We start from the raw sequence: 18,718 nt of genomic DNA, 5'->3' as shown, positions 1-18,718 counted from the left end.
CAGCCCGTGGGCTCTGATGGCAGCAGCCTCACCTCCAGCCAGTGAAACACACACCTAAGCAAATCTTAGAATTCCCACCTTCAACAGCCAAAAAAGAGCTCTAGTCAAGTGATTTGGAGCAGAACATGTGCCAGAGAGATGGGGCTTCATTCTTTGAGGATACCAGTGGAATATAAACATAATGAGGAGGCAAAAATTAAGTCTCTGTGTAAAAACAGGGGTGGGGAAAGACAGGACATGGGAGCTGCTGCTCTGGGATAGAAATGCAGCAGCAGCTCCTTGCTCCAGAACTCTGAAAATGCAGATGCACCTCTCCCAAGAGCAGCACAAAACCAGGAGGCCATGGAGGTGGGCTGTGAGCTGAAAGGGTGGTCCTTGCCAAACAGGGAGTTCCAGTATTCCAGGGAATTGCTCAGGAATGCCCTGGGTTTGTAAGGACCTGCCAGGCTCCCAGCTGTGGGACAGGGCCACCCCGGGATTGGTTTGGGTGTTTGGATGTGCAAGGAAGGAGAGCCATGAAGTGGCTGCCTCTCAGCTCATTAAATGATGAGCACCCACCAGCCCTGGAACCAGCAGGGTTGCAGTGACTCACCTTGTTTTGGTCACTCTGAAGCGCAGAGAAAATGAACCTGTAAATATTTTAATCATTTTTTCAGGCAATTACTCTCCAGGATGACTTTCACTGTGAGCAGCCAGATCTGCTGGGGGCTGAATTTGAGTTTAATGCATTTTATACACTCACTTTATCCCTAATAAAAGCATAGGAGTAAATCAGGCAGTCCAGAGTCTCCCACAGTCAGGATACAATTCACACACCATTGGATCTGGTGGATGGGATGGAATCCTCCTGGGAAAATCCACAGTGTGGAGGAAAGTGTAGATTGGGGACAGGAGCAGCATGTGCTCCACACCTGACAGGAGCAGCCTGGGCTTCTTCCCTCGCCCAGGTTCTGGAATTCTGAGGCTGAGGAGATTCAATGGATCTTCCTCTTCTCCTTAGGGAGATGCACTCGTGCTGTGAACATGCAGGATTCAAGAGAATGCCCAAAGCTGAATGTCAATGTAATAATCTTGCACAAACAGGTGTTTTTTTTAAGGTTATCAATCCATTAAACACATTTGGTGCTGATTCAGGGAGCTCCAGGATGGACAGGCACCTGTCACTCCGAGGCCTCTCCTTGTGAAACTGGAATCCAGCAGCTGCTGCTGTGCTGAGGCAGATGGAAAGGGCACAGCTCTCCCAGGTAATCAGCTTCTAACGAGGGCAGCACTGGCAGCTGAAGCAGCAGCTGCATTTCAAACCATTGCAGCTCTTTCTGTGTCTCTTACAAAGGCTCTGGATGTGCTGTGTGCAGGGATGACTGAGTGCAGGCAGATCCCCATTAACTCGCTTTGTTCCTCAGGTATTACACAATAACAAGACCAGGAGAAATTCTTGACATCAAAATTGCTCCACTCGTGTTTGAATTCCTGGGAGAAGATAACATCTTAATAAAAAGTTCCAGCTATTCTTGGCACAGGACAATTCTATCTATAGAGCCATTCCAGCAGAGCATTGTGCTGGCACAGAGGATTGGTGCTGGGAAGAGAGAGAGCTAATTACCCTGAAAGCATCTGATGTACAGATAATGCGGGATTGATTCATACAGAGAAAGGAATTATCACCCAGGAGTCCTTTCCTTGTCTCCAGCGCTTCCTGCCGAGCCCACAACACGGCAGGGTGACACACTGCCAGGCCATTTGCATATGCCATATTAAATATGCATTTCCATAAATATTCTGCTTTTTGCAGCTGCCTGTCTGGGCACTTGTGAGCCACTCAGGCAGATGTTACTAAAATCCATCCTTCTTCACAGGAATGATGCGATTCCCTGACCAAGGAATACCTGATCAATTGACAGCAGCCTTTGCTGGTGGCTGAAGAGACTCCAAGGCTCATTTAAACCCCACTGAAGATTTTTTGATGACATCAGACCATCGATGTTTCATTTATAAGCAAAACTTACCTCCTGGAGAGCAGCTGAAATCTGTGCCTTGGAGGTGAAGGCAGGGTGGGGGTGGGTAAGGAGGCTTAAGCCAGGAATGGGTTAAAAGAGGAAGGCTGAAAGCCAGTGGCTTCCAGCTGGGAATAACCTGGGATAACTCCATGTGGAGGAGATCCTCTGGTATGGACCAAGTGCTGCTCTCTGCTTGTGCGCCTGTGCCCAGGTATTGCTTTGGGGGTCCCCTGGTTAGTGAGGGACAGAAATAAACTCCCCTCTCTCTTTCTGGGGTTGTGGCTGTCCCTGCCTGGCTGTTTCAGCAGCTCGAGGAGCCCTGCTCAGGATCCATCTGACCCAGGCAGGATCAGCTTCCAGCAGTGCCAGGCTGGACCGACACCCCATCCTGCCCTCCAGAAATTTGGGGCTCGGTCACTGCACAGGGCAGAAACTGAACCTCATGTTCAAGTGGAACTCCTGGGCATCCATCCCCAGCCACGTGCAAACTCACAACAACAACCAACTGGCAGTTTCAGCTTGGGTTTGTCTTAATTTCTTTAAATTGGCATTAAAAGGATTGCACCTTCTGGTACAAGTGATCCATGACACCTATACAAATAATTTATCATCCATCTATGTAATTTACAGCTGTACAGAACAAACTCTGGACACACAGCCCACACTCCAGCCCAGCTCAAAGCCTTTTGGCTTTTTGAGCATTTTCTTTGTGTGTACAAACCCCGCAGTGAAGCCCCAAAGAATCAGAGGGGCATAGAGCCACTGGTCACCCCTAAAACCCCACGTTATCACAACAACAACAGCTGCTTGTGCAGGGTTTCCAGATGTGCCTGTGAGCCTTCTGCCTCCCTTCAGCTTCCTTCAGGGACAGGATGTTTGCTGCCCAAGTCTGGCATAGGGGAGCACCAACAATGTTTGGGCTGTGAGGTGAAAACCTGATCCCTGCTGGGCTGTCAGTCATCTTCAAAATAAATATTGCTGCTGCCAGCTGCGCTGGGCTCCAAAGGACAGCCAGCACCACCTCCCATGGGTCTTCCTCACTCTTCCTGAATGGAGGAGCTCAAAGCTTTTGCCTGACTTGTGCAAAAGGTGAAAGCTCAGTCCTGCAGCTTGGCTGTGCCCTTGGCAGGGCATGGTCACACTGTTACCAGCAGGGCATGGCTGTGCCCTCTGAGCCTGTCCACCTCTGCTGGGGCAGCTCTTTACACCACTGCTGTTTAAAGTCACCACTGGCAGCTTTTAGTGTGTGTTCTCTTTCCATGTCCTCTGTGCTGACCCCACCTTTTTGTTTCCTTCACTGGATGACTCCTGCAAAAGTGTTGATGGGCAGCAGCAGAGACTTGGGCAGGTATTTCACAAGCCCCATGTCTTCTGTTTTGTGAAGGTTGAATTTCATGGTCTTTGTCTTCTGCAGGCAGTAGCTGGGCTCGAGGCAGGGAGACACCTCCAGGCTGGAAGAGCACAGAACACACTCACTGCATATTCAGGTCTAATCTCTGAGTGAACCCCAACTCTCTGCACTGTCTGATGCAGGAGAGCTCTCCCACTGCTAATTTTATGCTTTTTCCAGCTGGGTTTGATTGCAGAGATGAGCTGCTGCGTGTCAGTGTTTGACACAAACCCAAGGTCCTGAGACTGGCTCAGTGTGACTCAGGAATTCAGTTTGTTGGCTGAACCTTGATGCATCAGCACATCCCATGTCACTGCAGCTGCTCCAGGCACATTAATCCTGGCCATTTCCACAGGGCTGGGTCCTGTCCCCCACCAGCACCTGCTGGAGACCCCCAATGAGGAATGCAGGCAGTGCAGAGAGCATCAGCATCATGATATAATTCATAATTCAGGAGGTCTAAGCTCTGTTTGTCCCTGGAGGTGCCTGCTTTTCTACTGTCTCAATGACAGCACCTTTTCTGCAAAGAACTGTTTTGTTCCTCACACCTTCACCTGAAAACACAAATGCAGGAGAGCCCCAGTGTGCCCTGCTTTCCCTGGAGAAGGAACATGAGGTTTTTGTCATGTATGAGGATCAGGGCTCCCTGGCAGACAGTGGGGGTGCAGGGCAGATGTGCAGAGCCTGGCACCCCAGTTCTCACCCGATCACATCCCTGTAGGTTCTCCTGCTGTCCTTGTCCAGCCGCACCGTGAAGGGTCTCTGCTCTGGGCTCCTGATCTTGACAGTCCGTGCTTTGAACCTGTTTGCCACGGCCTGGATGGGGAGAGGAGGGAGAGCCTGCTGAGGTGTCCCTCCCCTCCCCGGACTGCGTGCTGGGTGTGACAGGAACAGAAAATGACATTTCTCTGGTTTTCTTTTTCAGCCTCAGATGTGACAAAAAGCGAATCCTTCCTCTGCACTCAGAAGCTGGCCATGTTCTGAAAGGACAGACTTTCCAAACTGGCAGTGTTGGCTGAGTTTGGGATGTCTGCTGTGGGGTGTGGTCTGTTCTCCATGGCCATGGAGTATCTCTGTGGACAGTGGGGCTGCAGCACCTCGGTATTCCCAAAAGCCAGGTTAGAATGAGCAAAATGTGCTGGCTAAAAACACCAGCTGGGAGCCAGGGGCCCAAATGACAAGGCACACTAATATTTAATGCCATTGAAACTGCAGTGGCACATTACCACGGGCAGTGTCTCCTCTGGGGTCTGCTGAAACTCTCAAGTAAAACAAAAAGGACACAAGTCAAAATTTCAATCCTCACTCTTACAAATGCATCTTTGTGAGCTGATAAATAGATTCAGTGAAGTTCCTGTTTCTTGGCACTGACCAGCAGGGAGGGCACTGACCAGCAGAGGTGACACTGACCAGCAGGGATGACACTGACCAGCAGAGGTGACACTGACCAGCAGAGGTGACACTGACCAGCAGGGATGACACTGACCAGCAGAGGTGACACTGACCAGCAGGGATGACACTGGCCAGCAGAGGTGACACTGACCAGCAGAGGTGACACTGACCAGCAGAGGTGACACTGACCAGCAGGGATGACACTGGCCAGCAGAGGTGACACTGACCAGCAGGGATGACACTGACCAGCAGGGATGACACTGACCAGCAGGGAGGGCACTGACCAGCAGAGGTGACACTGACCAGCAGAGGTGACACTGACCAGCAGGGATGACACTGACCAGCAGGGATGACAGTGGCCAGCAGGGATGACACTGACCAGCAGGGATGACACTGACCAGCAGAGGTGACACTGACCAGCAGAGGTGACAGTGACCAGCAGAGGTGACACTGACCAGCAGGGATGACACTGACCAGCAGGGATGACACTGACCAGCAGAGGTGACACTGACCAGCAGGGATGACACTGACCAGCAGAGGTGACACTGACCAGCAGGGATGACACTGACCAGCAGGGATGACACTGACCAGCAGAGGTGACACTGGCCAGCAGGGATGACACTGACCAGCAGAGGTGACACTGACCAGCAGGGATGACACTGACCAGCAGGGAGGGCACTGACCAGCAGGGAGGGCACTGACCAGCAGAGGTGACACTGGCCAGCAGGGATGACACTGACCAGCAGAGGTGACACTGACCAGCAGGGATGACACTGACCAGCAGGGATGACACTGGCCAGGAGGGATGACACTGACCAGCAGAGGTGACACTGACCAGCAGGGAGGGCACTGACCAGCAGAGGTGACACTGACCAGCAGAGGTGACACTGACCAGCAGGGAGGGCACTGACCAGCAGAGGTGACACTGACCAGCAGGGATGACACTGACCAGCAGAGGTGACACTGACCAGCAGGGATGACACTGACCAGCAGAGGTGACACTGACCAGCAGGGATGACACTGACCAGCAGGGATGACACTGACCAGCAGAGGTGACACTGACCAGCAGGGAGGGCACTGACCAGCAGGGATGACACTGACCAGCAGAGGTGACACTGACCAGCAGGGAGGGCACTGACCAGCAGGGAGGGCACTGACCAGCAGAGGTGACACTGACCAGCAGGGATGACACTGACCAGCAGAGGTGACACTGACCAGCAGAGGTGACACTGACCAGCAGGGATGACACTGACCAGCAGAGGTGACACTGACCAGCAGGGATGACACTGGCCAGCAGGGATGACACTGACCAGCAGAGGTGACACTGACCAGCAGGGATGACACTGGCCAGCAGAGGTGACACTGACCAGCAGGGATGACACTGACCAGCAGAGGTGACACTGACCAGCAGGGATGACACTGGCCAGCAGGGATGACACTGACCAGCAGAGGTGACACTGACCAGCAGGGATGACACTGACCAGCAGAGGTGACACTGACCAGCAGGGATGACACTGACCAGCAGGGAGGGCACTGACCAGCAGGGATGACACTGACCAGCAGAGGTGACACTGACCAGCAGGGATGACACTGACCAGCAGAGGTGACACTGACCAGCAGGGATGACACTGGCCAGCAGAGGTGACACTGACCAGCAGGGATGACACTGACCAGCAGAGGTGACACTGACCAGCAGAGGTGACACTGACCAGCAGGGATGACACTGGCCAGCAGAGGTGACACTGACCAGCAGGGATGACACTGACCAGCAGAGGTGACACTGACCAGCAGAGGTGACACTGACCAGCAGGGAGGGCACTGACCAGCAGGGATGACACTGACCAGCAGAGGTGACACTGACCAGCAGAGGTGACACTGACCAGCAGGGAGGGCACTGACCAGCAGGGATGACACTGACCAGCAGAGGTGACACTGACCAGCAGAGGTGACACTGACCAGCAGGGAGGGCACTGACCAGCAGGGAGGGCACTGACCAGCAGGGATGACACTGACCAGCAGAGGTGACACTGACCAGCAGAGGTGACACTGACCAGCAGGGAGGGCACTGACCAGCAGAGGTGACACTGACCAGCAGAGGTGACACTGACCAGCAGGGATGACACTGACCAGCAGGGATGACACTGACCAGCAGAGGTGACACTGACCAGCAGGGATGACACTGACCAGCAGGGATGACAGTGACCAGCAGGGATGACACTGACCAGCAGGGATGACACTGGCCAGCAGGGATGACACTGGCCAGGAGGGATGACACTGACCAGCAGAGGTGACACTGACCAGCAGAGGTGACACTGGCCAGCAGGGATGACACTGACCAGCAGAGGTGACACTGACCAGCAGAGGTGACACTGACCAGCAGAGGTGACACTGACCAGCAGAGGTGACACTGGCCAGCAGGGATGACACTGACCAGCAGAGGTGACACTGACCAGCAGAGGTGACACTGACCAGCAGGAAGCCCATTTGGGGCTTTGGCTCAAACATTCAGACTTTTCCATGGAAAGCAACTACCAAACACTGTCTGAGCAGGGTGGCCCCAAAGCCCTCTCCTCCCCACAGGGCTGCCCCTTTCCCTGCTGCTGTAAGGGATTGTGGCCCCTGAGGGCCTGAGCCATGAGTACTCACTGAGAAGGACCGTCCTGCCAGGTTGTTGATCCTGATGATTTCGGTGATGGTCACACTCAAACAGCCCAGGCCTGTGACAGAAGCAGAGGGCTGGTCTGGGGCCACAGCACAGCCTCAGCTCAGCTTTCCGGGGCTCTGCCCCACATTTGGGTGCAGTGCCTGTGGACACACAGGGCTCCAGCAAGCTCCATGGGCAAAGGAACTGTGTGGGATCATGTCAGGGTGGAAAGCTGTGCTAAGGGCCAGGTGAAAGAGGAAGGCTGGAGCAGAGGGAAGGTGTTTAAATCCTGTCTGAGCCTCAGGCACGTCATTCCTGAGAAAACCCCAACCAGACCATGAGGACACCAATATTCCTGTCACTGATTCCCCCCACCCCACAGCCCAGACACAGCTGGCACCAAGGACCTGGCCAGATTTACTCCACTGAGCACCAGAAACCTCAGCAAAGCAGGAAGAACCCACCTTCAGCCTCCTCAGCAGGGATGGCTTTCATCAGCAGGCCTGTGGAGCGCAGGGCCAGGGCCAGCTCCTTGTGCCGGTCACTCAGCACAACCTGTGGGCAAGGCCAGTGTCCTGTCAGTGCCCCTGGCAGGGGCTGGCCGTGGGGTGGCTGTTCCAGAGGACAGCCTGGAGAGCAGTTCCAGAGGTTCCAGAGGAAAGAGGGAGGGTCAGACTCCCTTCAGGAGGTGTGTGCCCTGCTGGGCATCCCTGGGAGCAGAGACACTTGGGGTGCAGGGAGCCTCACACACCTTCCTGTAGGTCACGGTGAGATCGATTCCGGGGCCGTCCAGGCTGCTTTTCCTCTTGGTTGTGCTCAGGTCTGTGAGGAGGGAACTGGGTGGGATTCAGTGTCCCTCATCCCACCTGTCTGTGCTCAGCAGAGAGGGATCCTCCCATGGGCTGAGCTGCCCTCGTGTCACACAGTGGCCTTCTGTCACACTTTGTCCCTTCTGTCCCTGCCCTGGGAGCTGAGGCTCTGTGCCAGCAGGACAGACTCACTGCAGGCTCTGTGCCCAACCTCAGTGACAAATATCCGCTGGACTGGACACCAGAGTGCACTGATGGAGGTGCTGATGGGACTTCTGGAACAGTCCAGCCTTCAAGCACTGTTGTTCCATCCCTGGCAACTCGAGGAACTGGATTTCTAACCAGTGCCTGTGAAGCCCAGCTTGTCTCCTCAACTAAATCAGAGCTCTGGTCCAACTAAGTGTCCTGGAGCCGACCAAAGGCACAGACTACAAACCCTGGCTGAGCCTAGGAGCCAGCAGCCACCAGGTCTCCATTTAGCCTGATTTCCTGACTCCAGGAAGGAGATGGAGGCATTTGGGGAAGTCCTGTGAGGAACAAGGAGTACTGCCCAAGGCCTGGAGCTCTGCAGGCTGAGGGATTGGGGGGTGCAGCAGTCCTGTCCAGGCTGGGGCTGGGGGGACGCACACACCTCTGTGTGAGGGGCTGTCCTGCACCTGGGTCAGCAGCTCTGTGAGGAACACGTCCTCAGCTGGGTCCTGCGCTGGGTCCCGAAACAGGACCTGGAAGAGAAGAACATCCCTGGGAGAAACATTCCTGAGAGGAACATCCCTGAGGGGAACATTCCCATCCCTGACAGGAACATTCCTGAGGGGGACATTCCCATTCCTGAGGGGAACTTCTCTGACAGGAACAACCCTGAGGATGTCTCCTCTGTCCCCCTGAGGTGTCACACGAGGCTCGTAGCATGAACAGCTTCTCCAGAGCAGCCAAGGGGAGCCGGGACCTTTTCATGGCACTTAGGGCTCCTGTGGGACAGGGGAACTGCCCTGGCTCTGCTTCCTGAGCTCCAGGAGTATGGCAGGATTTGCCAGGAGCCACGGGGACCTGGCCAGACGAGCCACGGGCAGTGTCCCCTGCCACTGGATGTCACTGTGCCCTCAGAGACGAGTCAGCTCCCAGGCACACACCCACATCACCGGGGGCACTTCCCCAGGCCCAGCTGAGCTGCTGCTGAGCTCCAGGGGACATAGTTTCTCTCTGTTTCAACCTAAATCGCCAGATCACTCCAGCCCTATGGAATATTTTCTTTTCATGGGCTTGTGTTGGGCAAGAGGTGAAGAGCAGGTGCTGGAGAACCTGTCCCAGGCACTCCTGGCCCCAGGGCCAGCTCCTGTGGGATGTGGCTCGCTCCTGTGGGCAGCTTCCTGCAGCCAGAGAGGAACAGGGGGCTCCAGCCCAGGAGTGAAACTGGGGCAGTGTTGGCAGCCTCAGCCTGGCTGGCAGGAGGGCAGCTCAGGGGCCTCTATCTGAAAACCACATCTGGAGCCAGCTCCTCTTCCCCTGCCTGAATCACCTACGCTCTCACTGCCCAGTTTCACCCTGGAGGAGATATGACTGCAAGACAATTTCACCAGAAAACCAAAATGCCCAGCCACAAACCAAGGCCCAGGTGCTCCAAGAACTGACAGGCCATGGGTTATGAGTGAAGTCCTGGGGATGCTCCACCAGGAATTAACAAAGCTCTTTGCAAGCCTCGTGCCAGTTTGCTCATGCTGGGGCTCCTCGGGTGCTGGAATAGGTGCAGTGGCTGTGAGCAGATTAAAAGTGCATCAGTGCATCAGCCTGAGCTTTGGAGGGGTTGCCAGGGCTGCCAGAGCTGCCAGAGGAGCAGGGAGGGGAGGGTTAATATTGTGTGCTTGAACTTTGCCCTTCTTTGCTCTCCTATCAAGTGCCAGGCCTCGCTCTGATACCATTTCAGAGCAAAGCTGGCAGGAAATAAATCAAATGGTGCTGCAGGAAACCCTGCAAAGCCCCTGCAGGTACAGGCAGGTTTGGGCAAAGCTGCTCAGCAAAGCCCTGTTGGCTCCCAGCATCTAAATCAGGAGGAGGTACCAGGGCCCCTGAGCACCCTGAACCCAGCAGAGCAAGAAGTCTCTGACCCTGTGGGGGATTTCAAAGCTCCCTTGCTGAGCTGAGATCCTGAAATGGCCTCACCAGGATCATTGGCTCCAGCCGAGCTGAGCTCCAGGGTCAGCGGCTGTGGGAATGGGCAGGGAGGGCTGGGCTGGAGGGAACGGGAATCTCTGCCACAAGCCCCCCGACCCCCTGGCTCTGCACAGCTCTGCCAGCACTTGTGGGGGCACTGAAGGCCTGGGGACTGTTCCAGCTGTGCCACCCACCTTGACAGAGTGAACCTGGAAGCAGACGGGCTGGGTGCCCATGCGTGCGTAGTAGGCGATGACATCGGTGAGGAACAGGTCGGTCACCAGGGCCCTGCTCGGTGACGATGGCTGGGGGGCAAATCACAGGCTGGGTCAGCCCCTGCCACTTCTCAGAAACCCCACCACAAAGCCTCAAACCTTCCTGGACTCAGAGTGAGGGATGAGCTGTCCTCTGGCCTTGCCACTCACACAGAGTGGGAACTGCGCCCACCTCTCGGCCCTTTTTGTGCAGGCTGTCAGTGGAGGCTCAAACTGCCAGGAAATGAGAGCTGGGGGATTTCAGCAAAAGTTTTCTTTCTTGAAATCTGCAATTTCCTGTCCCCTGGTCAGAAAACCCATCACAGCAAATGGCTCTTGTGGGCTGGGACAGTGTCAGATACCAGCACCTCCTGGCAGGGCCCTGGCGAGGGTTTGCAGGGAGAAATCTCTGGGGATGGAGAGCCCAGCAGGGCCCTGGGGAACGTTTGCAGGGAAAAATCTCTGTCTGGGGATGGAGAGCCCTGCAGGGCACAGACCCTCTCCTCAGGTGCTGCAGGTGTTTTTGGGAAAGGGGAAGGCTTTCCTCGTACCATGCTGGCCAGCTTGGGGATCATGTGGCACAGAGTGTTGATGTTGCTCTCGTACCAGGGGTCAGCCCTGCCCAGGTACCCGGCCACTTCACACAGCCCCTCAGGGCCAGCAGCATCCTGCAGGGGAAACACAGCTCACAGTCACTCCAACCCGAGGATTGTTTGCTTTTCCTGGGCTTGTATTGAGCAAAACATGAAGAGAAGGTCCTGGAGAACCCCTCCCAGCCACTTCCAGCCCTAAATCCAGCTCCTGTGGGACTTGGTTCACACTTCTAGGAAGCTTTCTGCAGCCAAGGAGGAATGGGAATTCATCATATCAGGAGCCATAAGGAGCTAGAGAGACCTGTGACATTCCCCCATCCCTGTCCTTTCCCTGCTCCATCCAGAGAAGCTGGCAAACTCATTTAGCAGATGCTCCAGCACAAAACTTCTGTGAGGAATGAAAAAAAGGAATACTGATCTTTTAACAGCCTGTTTGTCAGGGGTCACAGCCAGCTCTGGGCCAGCTGAAAATATCCTAAATGCAATTGTTCATTTACCTCCGTGTCGAGGCTGTCAGAGGGGAAGGGATGTGACTGACATAAACCGCGAGTAGAGACTCACAGACCTAGAACTGGGGCCATGGCCAAGGGGGCAAAGTCCTCAATGAGCAGCAACTGCTTCCCCTCAACATTTGGGAGGTAGGAAAATCATCAGTCCTTGGCTAAACTTCATGGATCCTCCTCTGCTGAGGCCTGGAAGCAGGACTGAAGGACCGAAGGAGCTGACACCCCAAAATGAGCCCAGCAGCTCCATGTTGGCTGGGACCAGGCAGGAATGGGCAGGAATTCCTGGATCCCCCTGCTCCTCCCCAAAAAACCCATCCCCTGCCAGGCCCTCACCGCAGCAGCCGAGGGGTGTCCTGGCAGCACAGGGATGTGGTAGAACTGCAGGTTCAGCCTGGGAGTCAGGAACACTCGCCGGGCTTCCCGTTTCCTGAAATGAAAAATGAGATGTGCCAAGGGAAAGGGGCAGAACGCATCTCCTGGGCAAGGCTGGCCAGTGCCAGGACACTGCAGCTGCTCTGACATGTGCCCCCCTCGCTGCCTCCTTTCCCAGGACGTGCCCTGGCTTCCCCAGTCAAGCCGGGGGAGGTGATGGGGAGCCTCAGAGAGGTTTTTGTCAGGGCCCGGTGTCCCTGTGCACCCAGCTCTGCTCCCCAGGCTGCCCACACTGTCACCCACCCCCAAGCCTGGGGAACAGCTTCTCTGTAGAATGTTTCCCTTTGGCATGGGAAAACACCTTGCCTCATTTAACTGAGCCCAGGGACAGAGTGGAGGACTCACTGTGTGCATCACCTGAGCCAGGAGAGCAGCCAGTGGCAGTCGAGTGCATTTGGGAGCCAAACCCCCAGGACCCAGCCTGCCCCAGGTACTACCGAGCCCAACCCCGTCCCCAGCCCCTGGCTGTTCCAACAACCTGCAGGGCAAAGCAGCCACGCAGTCCTGCTGCCCGCAGAGCACAGGTGGCCGCAGGTACCTGAGGGAGTGAAAGGCTTGTGCCAGGCGGCCCAGGATGCGATCGTCTCCCAGCAGCATCACACGGGCGGTGTGCCGCCTCTGGAGCGGGGCCAAGGGCTGCGGGGCCGTCCCTGACCTCCTGGGCTGCTTCCCGGGGGGCTTCCCTGCAGGGACAGCGCTGCCAGCCTGCAGCAAGGCCACGCTGTCCAGCGGGGACAGCTTTTTCTTGATGCCGCCCTTCCTGTGGAGCCGGGCGGGCTCCGTGTCCGCGGCGCTGGGCTCGTCCTGCGCGGGCAGGTCCCGCTCGATGCCGCTGTCGGTGGACAGCACGGAGAAGCGGCTCTGCTCGCAGCAGCCACAGCCCGCAAGGATGTCCTGCATCTCCGTGGGATCCAGCTCCTGGCCCAGGCAGTCGGGCTCACAGCTCTGCGACAGCGGACGGAGGAACAGCACCAGCTCCTTCCCTGCGGGCACGGAGCGGCTGCAGCAGGGAGAGCCAGCAGCGCCAGGCTCAGCCCTGTCCTGCTGCAGCTTCCCCCCTCCCAGCGAAACCGCAGAGCTGAGATCTCCGCCGGCGGCTCCAAGAGCAGGCAGTCCCATTTCCCATGCAGAGAGTTCAGTACCACCCCAATACCAGAATCCCAGAATCCCGGACTGGTTTGGGTTGGAAGGGAAGATCATCTCGTTCCCATCTCTGCCAAGGGCAGGGATGCCTTCCACCAGACCAGGCTGCTCAGAGCTCCATCCAGCCTGGCCTTGGGCACTGCCAGGGTTCCAGGGGCAGCCACAACAAAGTCAGATACTCTGGGCATATCCTGCTGCAGCCCCAGCTCCTTCACCCCTTCACACCCCAAAGCCCCTGGCCTAGCCCCAGAAGCCCTCAGGGCTAGAGCAGTTAGCACAAATCTCCATGAGTTTGGCCTCGGGACAATGGTTCTAAAACTCCCTACCGAAGGTCAGGGCTAAGTGACCCCTCTGGGACACTGACCCTCGGGCTCAGACTGCCCCCCAGCTCCCCCCAGGCCCAGGGCACTCACAGAGCTGCTCATCTTCTGTCCACAGGTGGAAGCTGATGTTGGGGTTGGGCAGAGGAGTCCCCTGCAGCCCTTCCTGGGGAGCATTCCCTGGGAAAACAAGGATGCTTGGGGCACATGGCAGCATTTCCCCACACAGGACCACGAACCCCCGGGGCTGATGCTGGCTGAGGCAGCCCTGGGGCTCTCCCACCCCAGTGCTCCTGGCCAGATGTGAGCCTGTGAGGCCTCTGCTCTCACAAATTGAGCCATCACAAAGTGTCTACCCCATTGGTGGGAGGGAGAAATGAAAAGGGGGAAACAGGGGCACGGGCAGAAGTGAAGGACCTCGCTTGGCAGCCAGCAGAGGGATTGCAGAATAAACATTCTTCCAATGCACGTGGTGATCTGAACCCTCTGACCCCACCAGCACTGGCTCTTTTAACTCATGAGAGCTCTGTGGCAATAGTGGGACAATTTAACACTCACCACCCCCTAAAAAGTGATGGTCCTCTACCCCCTCACCACCCACAAAAGGTGATGGTCCCACACCCCTCCCGGCACCACCAGCTGTTCTTCCCAAAATCCTGCACTGGGACATTCTCCTGCCTTCTGGAGGAGGTTGGGACACTGGGAGTAGCCAGGAGAGGAACCATGACCCCATTTGCCTCTGGTTGTCCCAGATCTCTGTGAGGAGATGAGAAGGGTTGGGATTTTGTTGTAGTTTGTGTAGCCCCAGTGGCACCAGGCTGGAACAGAGCATGGTAGGGATGGCAGGAGGTGGCAGTGCCACCATCCAGCACATCAGAGAAGGGTTTGGGCAGGAAGGGACCTTAAAGCCCTGAATCAGCAGCAGGAATTTCCATTGTCCCTCTCCTCAGTCACAAATCTGCCTTCCAGGGCTGGTTCTCCCTGCTAGCCACAGGGTCACACAGGGAGCCTGCTCCTGCTGCTACAGGGGATGGCAAGGACACAGTGGGGACACAAGGGTTCCCTGTCCCAGAGCAATGTCTGGCTGGGGCTCACCTGCAGGCAAGGAGCCCAGGAGGCCATGGTAGATCCTCTCCAGCCGCGCCGTGTGCTGGCCCCGGTCCGAGCCCCCCTCACTGGCTGTGCCCTCCACGGCCACCACCACCTGCTGGAACCAGTGCTCCACATCCCCTGGGGCCAAGGCCTGGTGGGAGAGGGGCTGTGAGCACCTGGAATCACGTAGGGTCGCGACAGGGGCAGAAAGAGCAAATGAGTCCTGCAAAAATTGTTTCTTAGGCACACACAAAGGTCCTGTTGTGCCCAGGAGAGATGCTGTCTGTGCCGGCTGCTTAAAACTCCTTTTCTGGCAGCTTTGCAGCTGATGGGCACCGTGTCCCTTGGGGCACCCTCAGCAGTGCTGGCACTTGGGGTGACTCTTGGGAGAAGGGGACACCAGGCACACAAACTGTCCTTGGGGTGGAAATTGCCAAGAGCCCCTGCAAAGTTTCTGAGCCAGCCATTTGTGTTCCTGTGGCCCCACAGCTCCTCCCAGGAGGTTCTGGAGAAAACTGATTGGAACCTTTTCCCTGAGAGGTTCCTGCAGTGCCCAGGAGCCCTCAGAGGAGATAACAGAGGCTCTGTTTCAGCTCTGCTGGGCAAAACCAACACTCAGACTAAAGGTTCCAAACTCTGGCTCTGCTGTAGCCACTGCTTTCCATTCAAAGGAAAACTCATTTCCATTTGAGTTCAACCCCAGCCCAGCTCTGGGGCTGCTGGGGCTGTAGATCAGCATTGAGGAGCTGGGGGCTTTCTCCACTTGCCAAAACACCTGTTGTTTCTCCAAGATGTCCAGCCAGAGCAGGACCATTGGAAAGGCACCAGAGGAGCTGCTGCATTACCTGGAGTCGGGCCCTGAGGCCGTGGATGTCGCAGGTGTCACCCAGGGCCGCCTGCAGGGCGTGGGTGACCACGCAGCTCATGCAGCCCCGGGGGCTCTGGGACACTTGTGCTGCCTCGGTGTCGGTGACCAGCGCATTGCAGATGGCTTCAGGCAGCAGCTCTGGGTCAGCAAAGATGAAAATCCTGGGGGGGCAGCAGGGTGCGGAAAGAGGGAGATGCAGACTCGCATCACCCACATCAGGGCTGGCAGAGCAGCTCACGTCTCACTTTTGCCATTGCTGCTGTTGATATGCCCATTCTCTACCCTGTTTCCCCCCACAGGGGCAACTCCCTGCCTCCCAAAATAATTTGGGACACAGGAGGAACGTGCCCTCCCGACGCAAAGTGTCACTGAAATGTGAAGGATGTGGACGTCACCCACTTGTGTCCCCCAAGACCACATGGTTTAGGCCCAGGTTGTCTGTTCCAACCAAGACTAATTCCAAGTGTTGGAAAAGGACAGGTTTCCCTAAAAGACCACAAAATGAAAGCACCAACCCCTCCAGAGAGGAGCACTCACTTCTCCTGGTAAGGGAACGGGGCGCTCCACAGGCTCTGCTCGGAAATGACCATTCTTTGATACAAGGTTCCTGGGAAGGGCACAAGCACATGGAGTGAGAGCAGCAGGAATAACGCAGCTCTTGGGGCAGGTGTAGAGGCTGAGGTGGCTCTGCCATGTCGGGGAACACCCACTGAGATGAGGTCAAACAGCCAAGAATTGGGCCAGAGCTAAAAACAGCCAAGGACAAAGGCCAGGCTCCAGAAAAAGAAACCTCCTTCTATTCTGGGATGATTTCCTGTGTTTCCCTTCCTTTGTTTAGGGCATTATGAGCTTGAGAGTGGAGTTGGAGGCAGGAGGAAGAGCTCTGTCCCCAGGGCCACATGGGCACCATATTTGGGGCATCTGAGAAGCACCAGGGATCTCTGGATCAGGAGAGAGGCACTTCCCCCTCCCCCTGCCCAGGGGTGAGGATCCATCCACCTGCCCTGGCTCAGGGACAATCCTGTGCATCCTGTGCTGCTCGGAGAGGAGCCCTGCTGGAGATGCCCTCTCTCCACCCTGAACCACTCCTGTACCAAGAATCAGGGGAGATAGAGGTACCCCTTCGAGCTGCAGCCAAAGCAGTGCCAGGGCAGAGTGGTTGGGGTGGGCTGAGACTCCCCAGAATGGCACCAAAATTCCCCACCAGGTTTCTCCTGTTTCACCTCCCCCTCACAGGGTGTCTTCACCTTGCTCTGCTCTAAAGGACTGCTTTGAAAGGCTCCTATTAAGGAAAACTCTAACTAGAAGAACTTGAATGAGAATGGACAGAAAGAACACAGGGGGAAAAGGAACCAGGTGTCCTTGGGTTTGCTTCCTATGTGGGGTTCTTCCCTGCAGCCAGCACTGACATCTCAATGTCCACGGGGCTGGTTTAGAGCTGATTTTCTGCAGGCCAGCCCTCAAGGACCCTCAGTGCCAGGCTGGGACAGGGGCACCCCCTTACCTGGGGCTGTCCTCTCCACCTGCAGCCTGCTGGCATAGTCCAGCCCGATGGTGCAGAAGGGCTTGGGCAGGGTCAGCAACCTCTTGCAGAAGTCATAAACCCTGGCACAGAGCTCATCAGGGATGCAGGGAGCCTGCAGGAGGACAGGGAGGGGACAGGCAGTGATCCCTAAATCCCCTCCAACAGTACTCCTCCCTAGGGCTGGGAGGGCACCAAATTCCCTGCACCAAATTCCCTACGGTTTTAAATGCGAAAAACAGAGCAGAATTGGACCCTGCAGTGGTTTGGGAACCTCCAGCAATACCCACTGGAGGTTGGGGACACATTGTTTTTGCCAGGTTGTGGTTTCCTGCACCACCTCCAGAGAAGGGGTCAGGTGGAAGGACCTGGCACAGTGTGTGCCACAGGGACACAGGGAATGCACAGCTGAGCCCACCTGGGACTGAACCAGGGCTCTGCTGGTTCTCAGTGGCTGTTCCAGGTTGTGAGTGGCTCCAGGTGGCCTCTCCTGTGGCCCGTGATGTGCCTGGATGCTGCCCCAGGCCAGTGTATGGAAGCACAGCTCACCTGCATGGAGGCACAGCTCACCTGGATCAAGGTGTACATCAGCGTGTGCAGCAGGGGGATGATGTAGTGCCGCAGGTCCCCTCGCTCTGCCTGTGGACAGGGGGCAGGGAAGGCACAGTCAGGTCCTGGCAGGATGCTGGGCTGGGCAGGAGCAGCCCCAGAGTCCCCAAGGTGTGCCAGGTTCTGTCTCTGAGCACGGGAATTCATCCTGGCTCGAGGGTGACCCCTGAGTCAGGGTGGGGTTTGGGATCCCTCCCCAGGCTTTTAGGGTGGGCAGGATGTCCCTGGGGAGGGGCACAGAGGATAGTGGGAGACGGTGAGCATTAAGGAGCTCCTTTCCACTCCCATGGGACCACAAAACCTCTGGAAAAAGCCTGGCTTGGGTTTGGAGGGAGCAGAGGGAACAGGGAGGTGTTCCCATCCCTTGTCCCCATCCCTGCCCATGGGAATCCAGGGGATGCTCCAGCCCCTCCTGCAGCCCTGACTGGCTCTAGCAACAGCTTCAGCATAGGGATTGCCCCTGGATAAACTTGGGAAAGAGATTCCCAGCCCAGAGATAATTCTGGCCCCTCTCCTCAGGGCTGCTGAGCTCTGATGGGTCCGAGTTAAACGGAGCTGATGGCAGCAAAGCCTGAGAAAACATCGATCAAATGAACTCAGGGAACTGCTGAGTTGATACCGGCCCTGGAGGAACTCGGGCATGAAATTCCTAAATTATCATCCCTGCTTGGTGCTGATGGCTCAGAGCTGCTGAGAGTGAAAAAAACCACAAAAGCCCCAAGTAAGAGGAATTTCCTGGAAGAGCTTCAGGGAATTATGGAGCAGGAGGAGTGACACCCCTCCTGAGCAGGGGAAGAGAAGAGTGACAGAGTGATAACAGCTAGAGGGGAGGATTGGCCTGGCTGCTGCAGAGAAAAGCAGCCCTGAAACCCTCAGGGAGAATCCCTGAATCCACAACCAAGGGTGGCATGGGGGTTCCTGTCTGGATTTGTGAAAGCCACTAAATGAAATCCCTTCCCAAGGCACTGATGGAAACTGAACTGCCACAACACAAGAGAG

At 56.2% G+C, this 18,718-nt stretch overlaps 1 protein-coding gene across 6 annotated transcripts in view; it reads right to left on the bottom strand.

Annotated features, from left to right (window-relative positions):
* Positions 1–549: 549 nt before the first annotated feature.
* PIK3R6 (phosphoinositide-3-kinase regulatory subunit 6) overlaps positions 550–18,718 on the bottom strand; it is a 33,766-nt gene continuing 15,597 nt past the window's right edge. For 4 of the 6 annotated variants that reach the window (XM_088065376.1, XM_088065375.1, XM_014259694.2 and 1 more), the window contains exons 5-20: positions 17,681–17,749; positions 17,093–17,225; positions 16,126–16,195; positions 15,566–15,749; positions 14,724–14,871; positions 13,722–13,808; positions 12,704–13,148; positions 12,067–12,160; positions 11,186–11,302; positions 10,575–10,685; positions 8,864–8,954; positions 8,175–8,245; positions 7,888–7,978; positions 7,426–7,496; positions 4,091–4,203; positions 710–3,448 (exon numbers count right to left, since the gene is read on the bottom strand). In XM_088065376.1, coding sequence (XP_087921502.1) covers positions 3,292–3,448; positions 4,091–4,203; positions 7,426–7,496; positions 7,888–7,978; positions 8,175–8,245; positions 8,864–8,954; positions 10,575–10,685; positions 11,186–11,302; positions 12,067–12,160; positions 12,704–13,148; positions 13,722–13,808; positions 14,724–14,871; positions 15,566–15,749; positions 16,126–16,195; positions 17,093–17,225; positions 17,681–17,749 — 2,052 coding nt within the window. In that variant the 3' untranslated portion in view covers positions 710–3,291. Of the gene's footprint in view, positions 630–709; positions 3,449–4,090; positions 4,204–7,425; positions 7,497–7,887; positions 7,979–8,174; positions 8,246–8,863; positions 8,955–10,574; positions 10,686–11,185; positions 11,303–12,066; positions 12,161–12,703; positions 13,149–13,721; positions 13,809–14,723; positions 14,872–15,565; positions 15,750–16,125; positions 16,196–17,092; positions 17,226–17,680; positions 17,750–18,718 lie in introns of those variants that run through there. The other 2 variants (XR_015774315.1, XM_005530951.3) reach the window with 2 other exon arrangements.

Source organism: Pseudopodoces humilis, chromosome 21 (assembly GCF_049639895.1).
Source record: "Pseudopodoces humilis isolate 2021_Gansu_Grassland_sample_001 chromosome 21, ASM4963989v1, whole genome shotgun sequence".
In the NCBI taxonomy this organism is placed as follows: domain Eukaryota; kingdom Metazoa; phylum Chordata; class Aves; order Passeriformes; family Paridae; genus Pseudopodoces; species Pseudopodoces humilis.
Note: the sequence above shows the minus strand (reverse complement) of the source record. Positions and strands in the feature narration are given on the sequence as shown.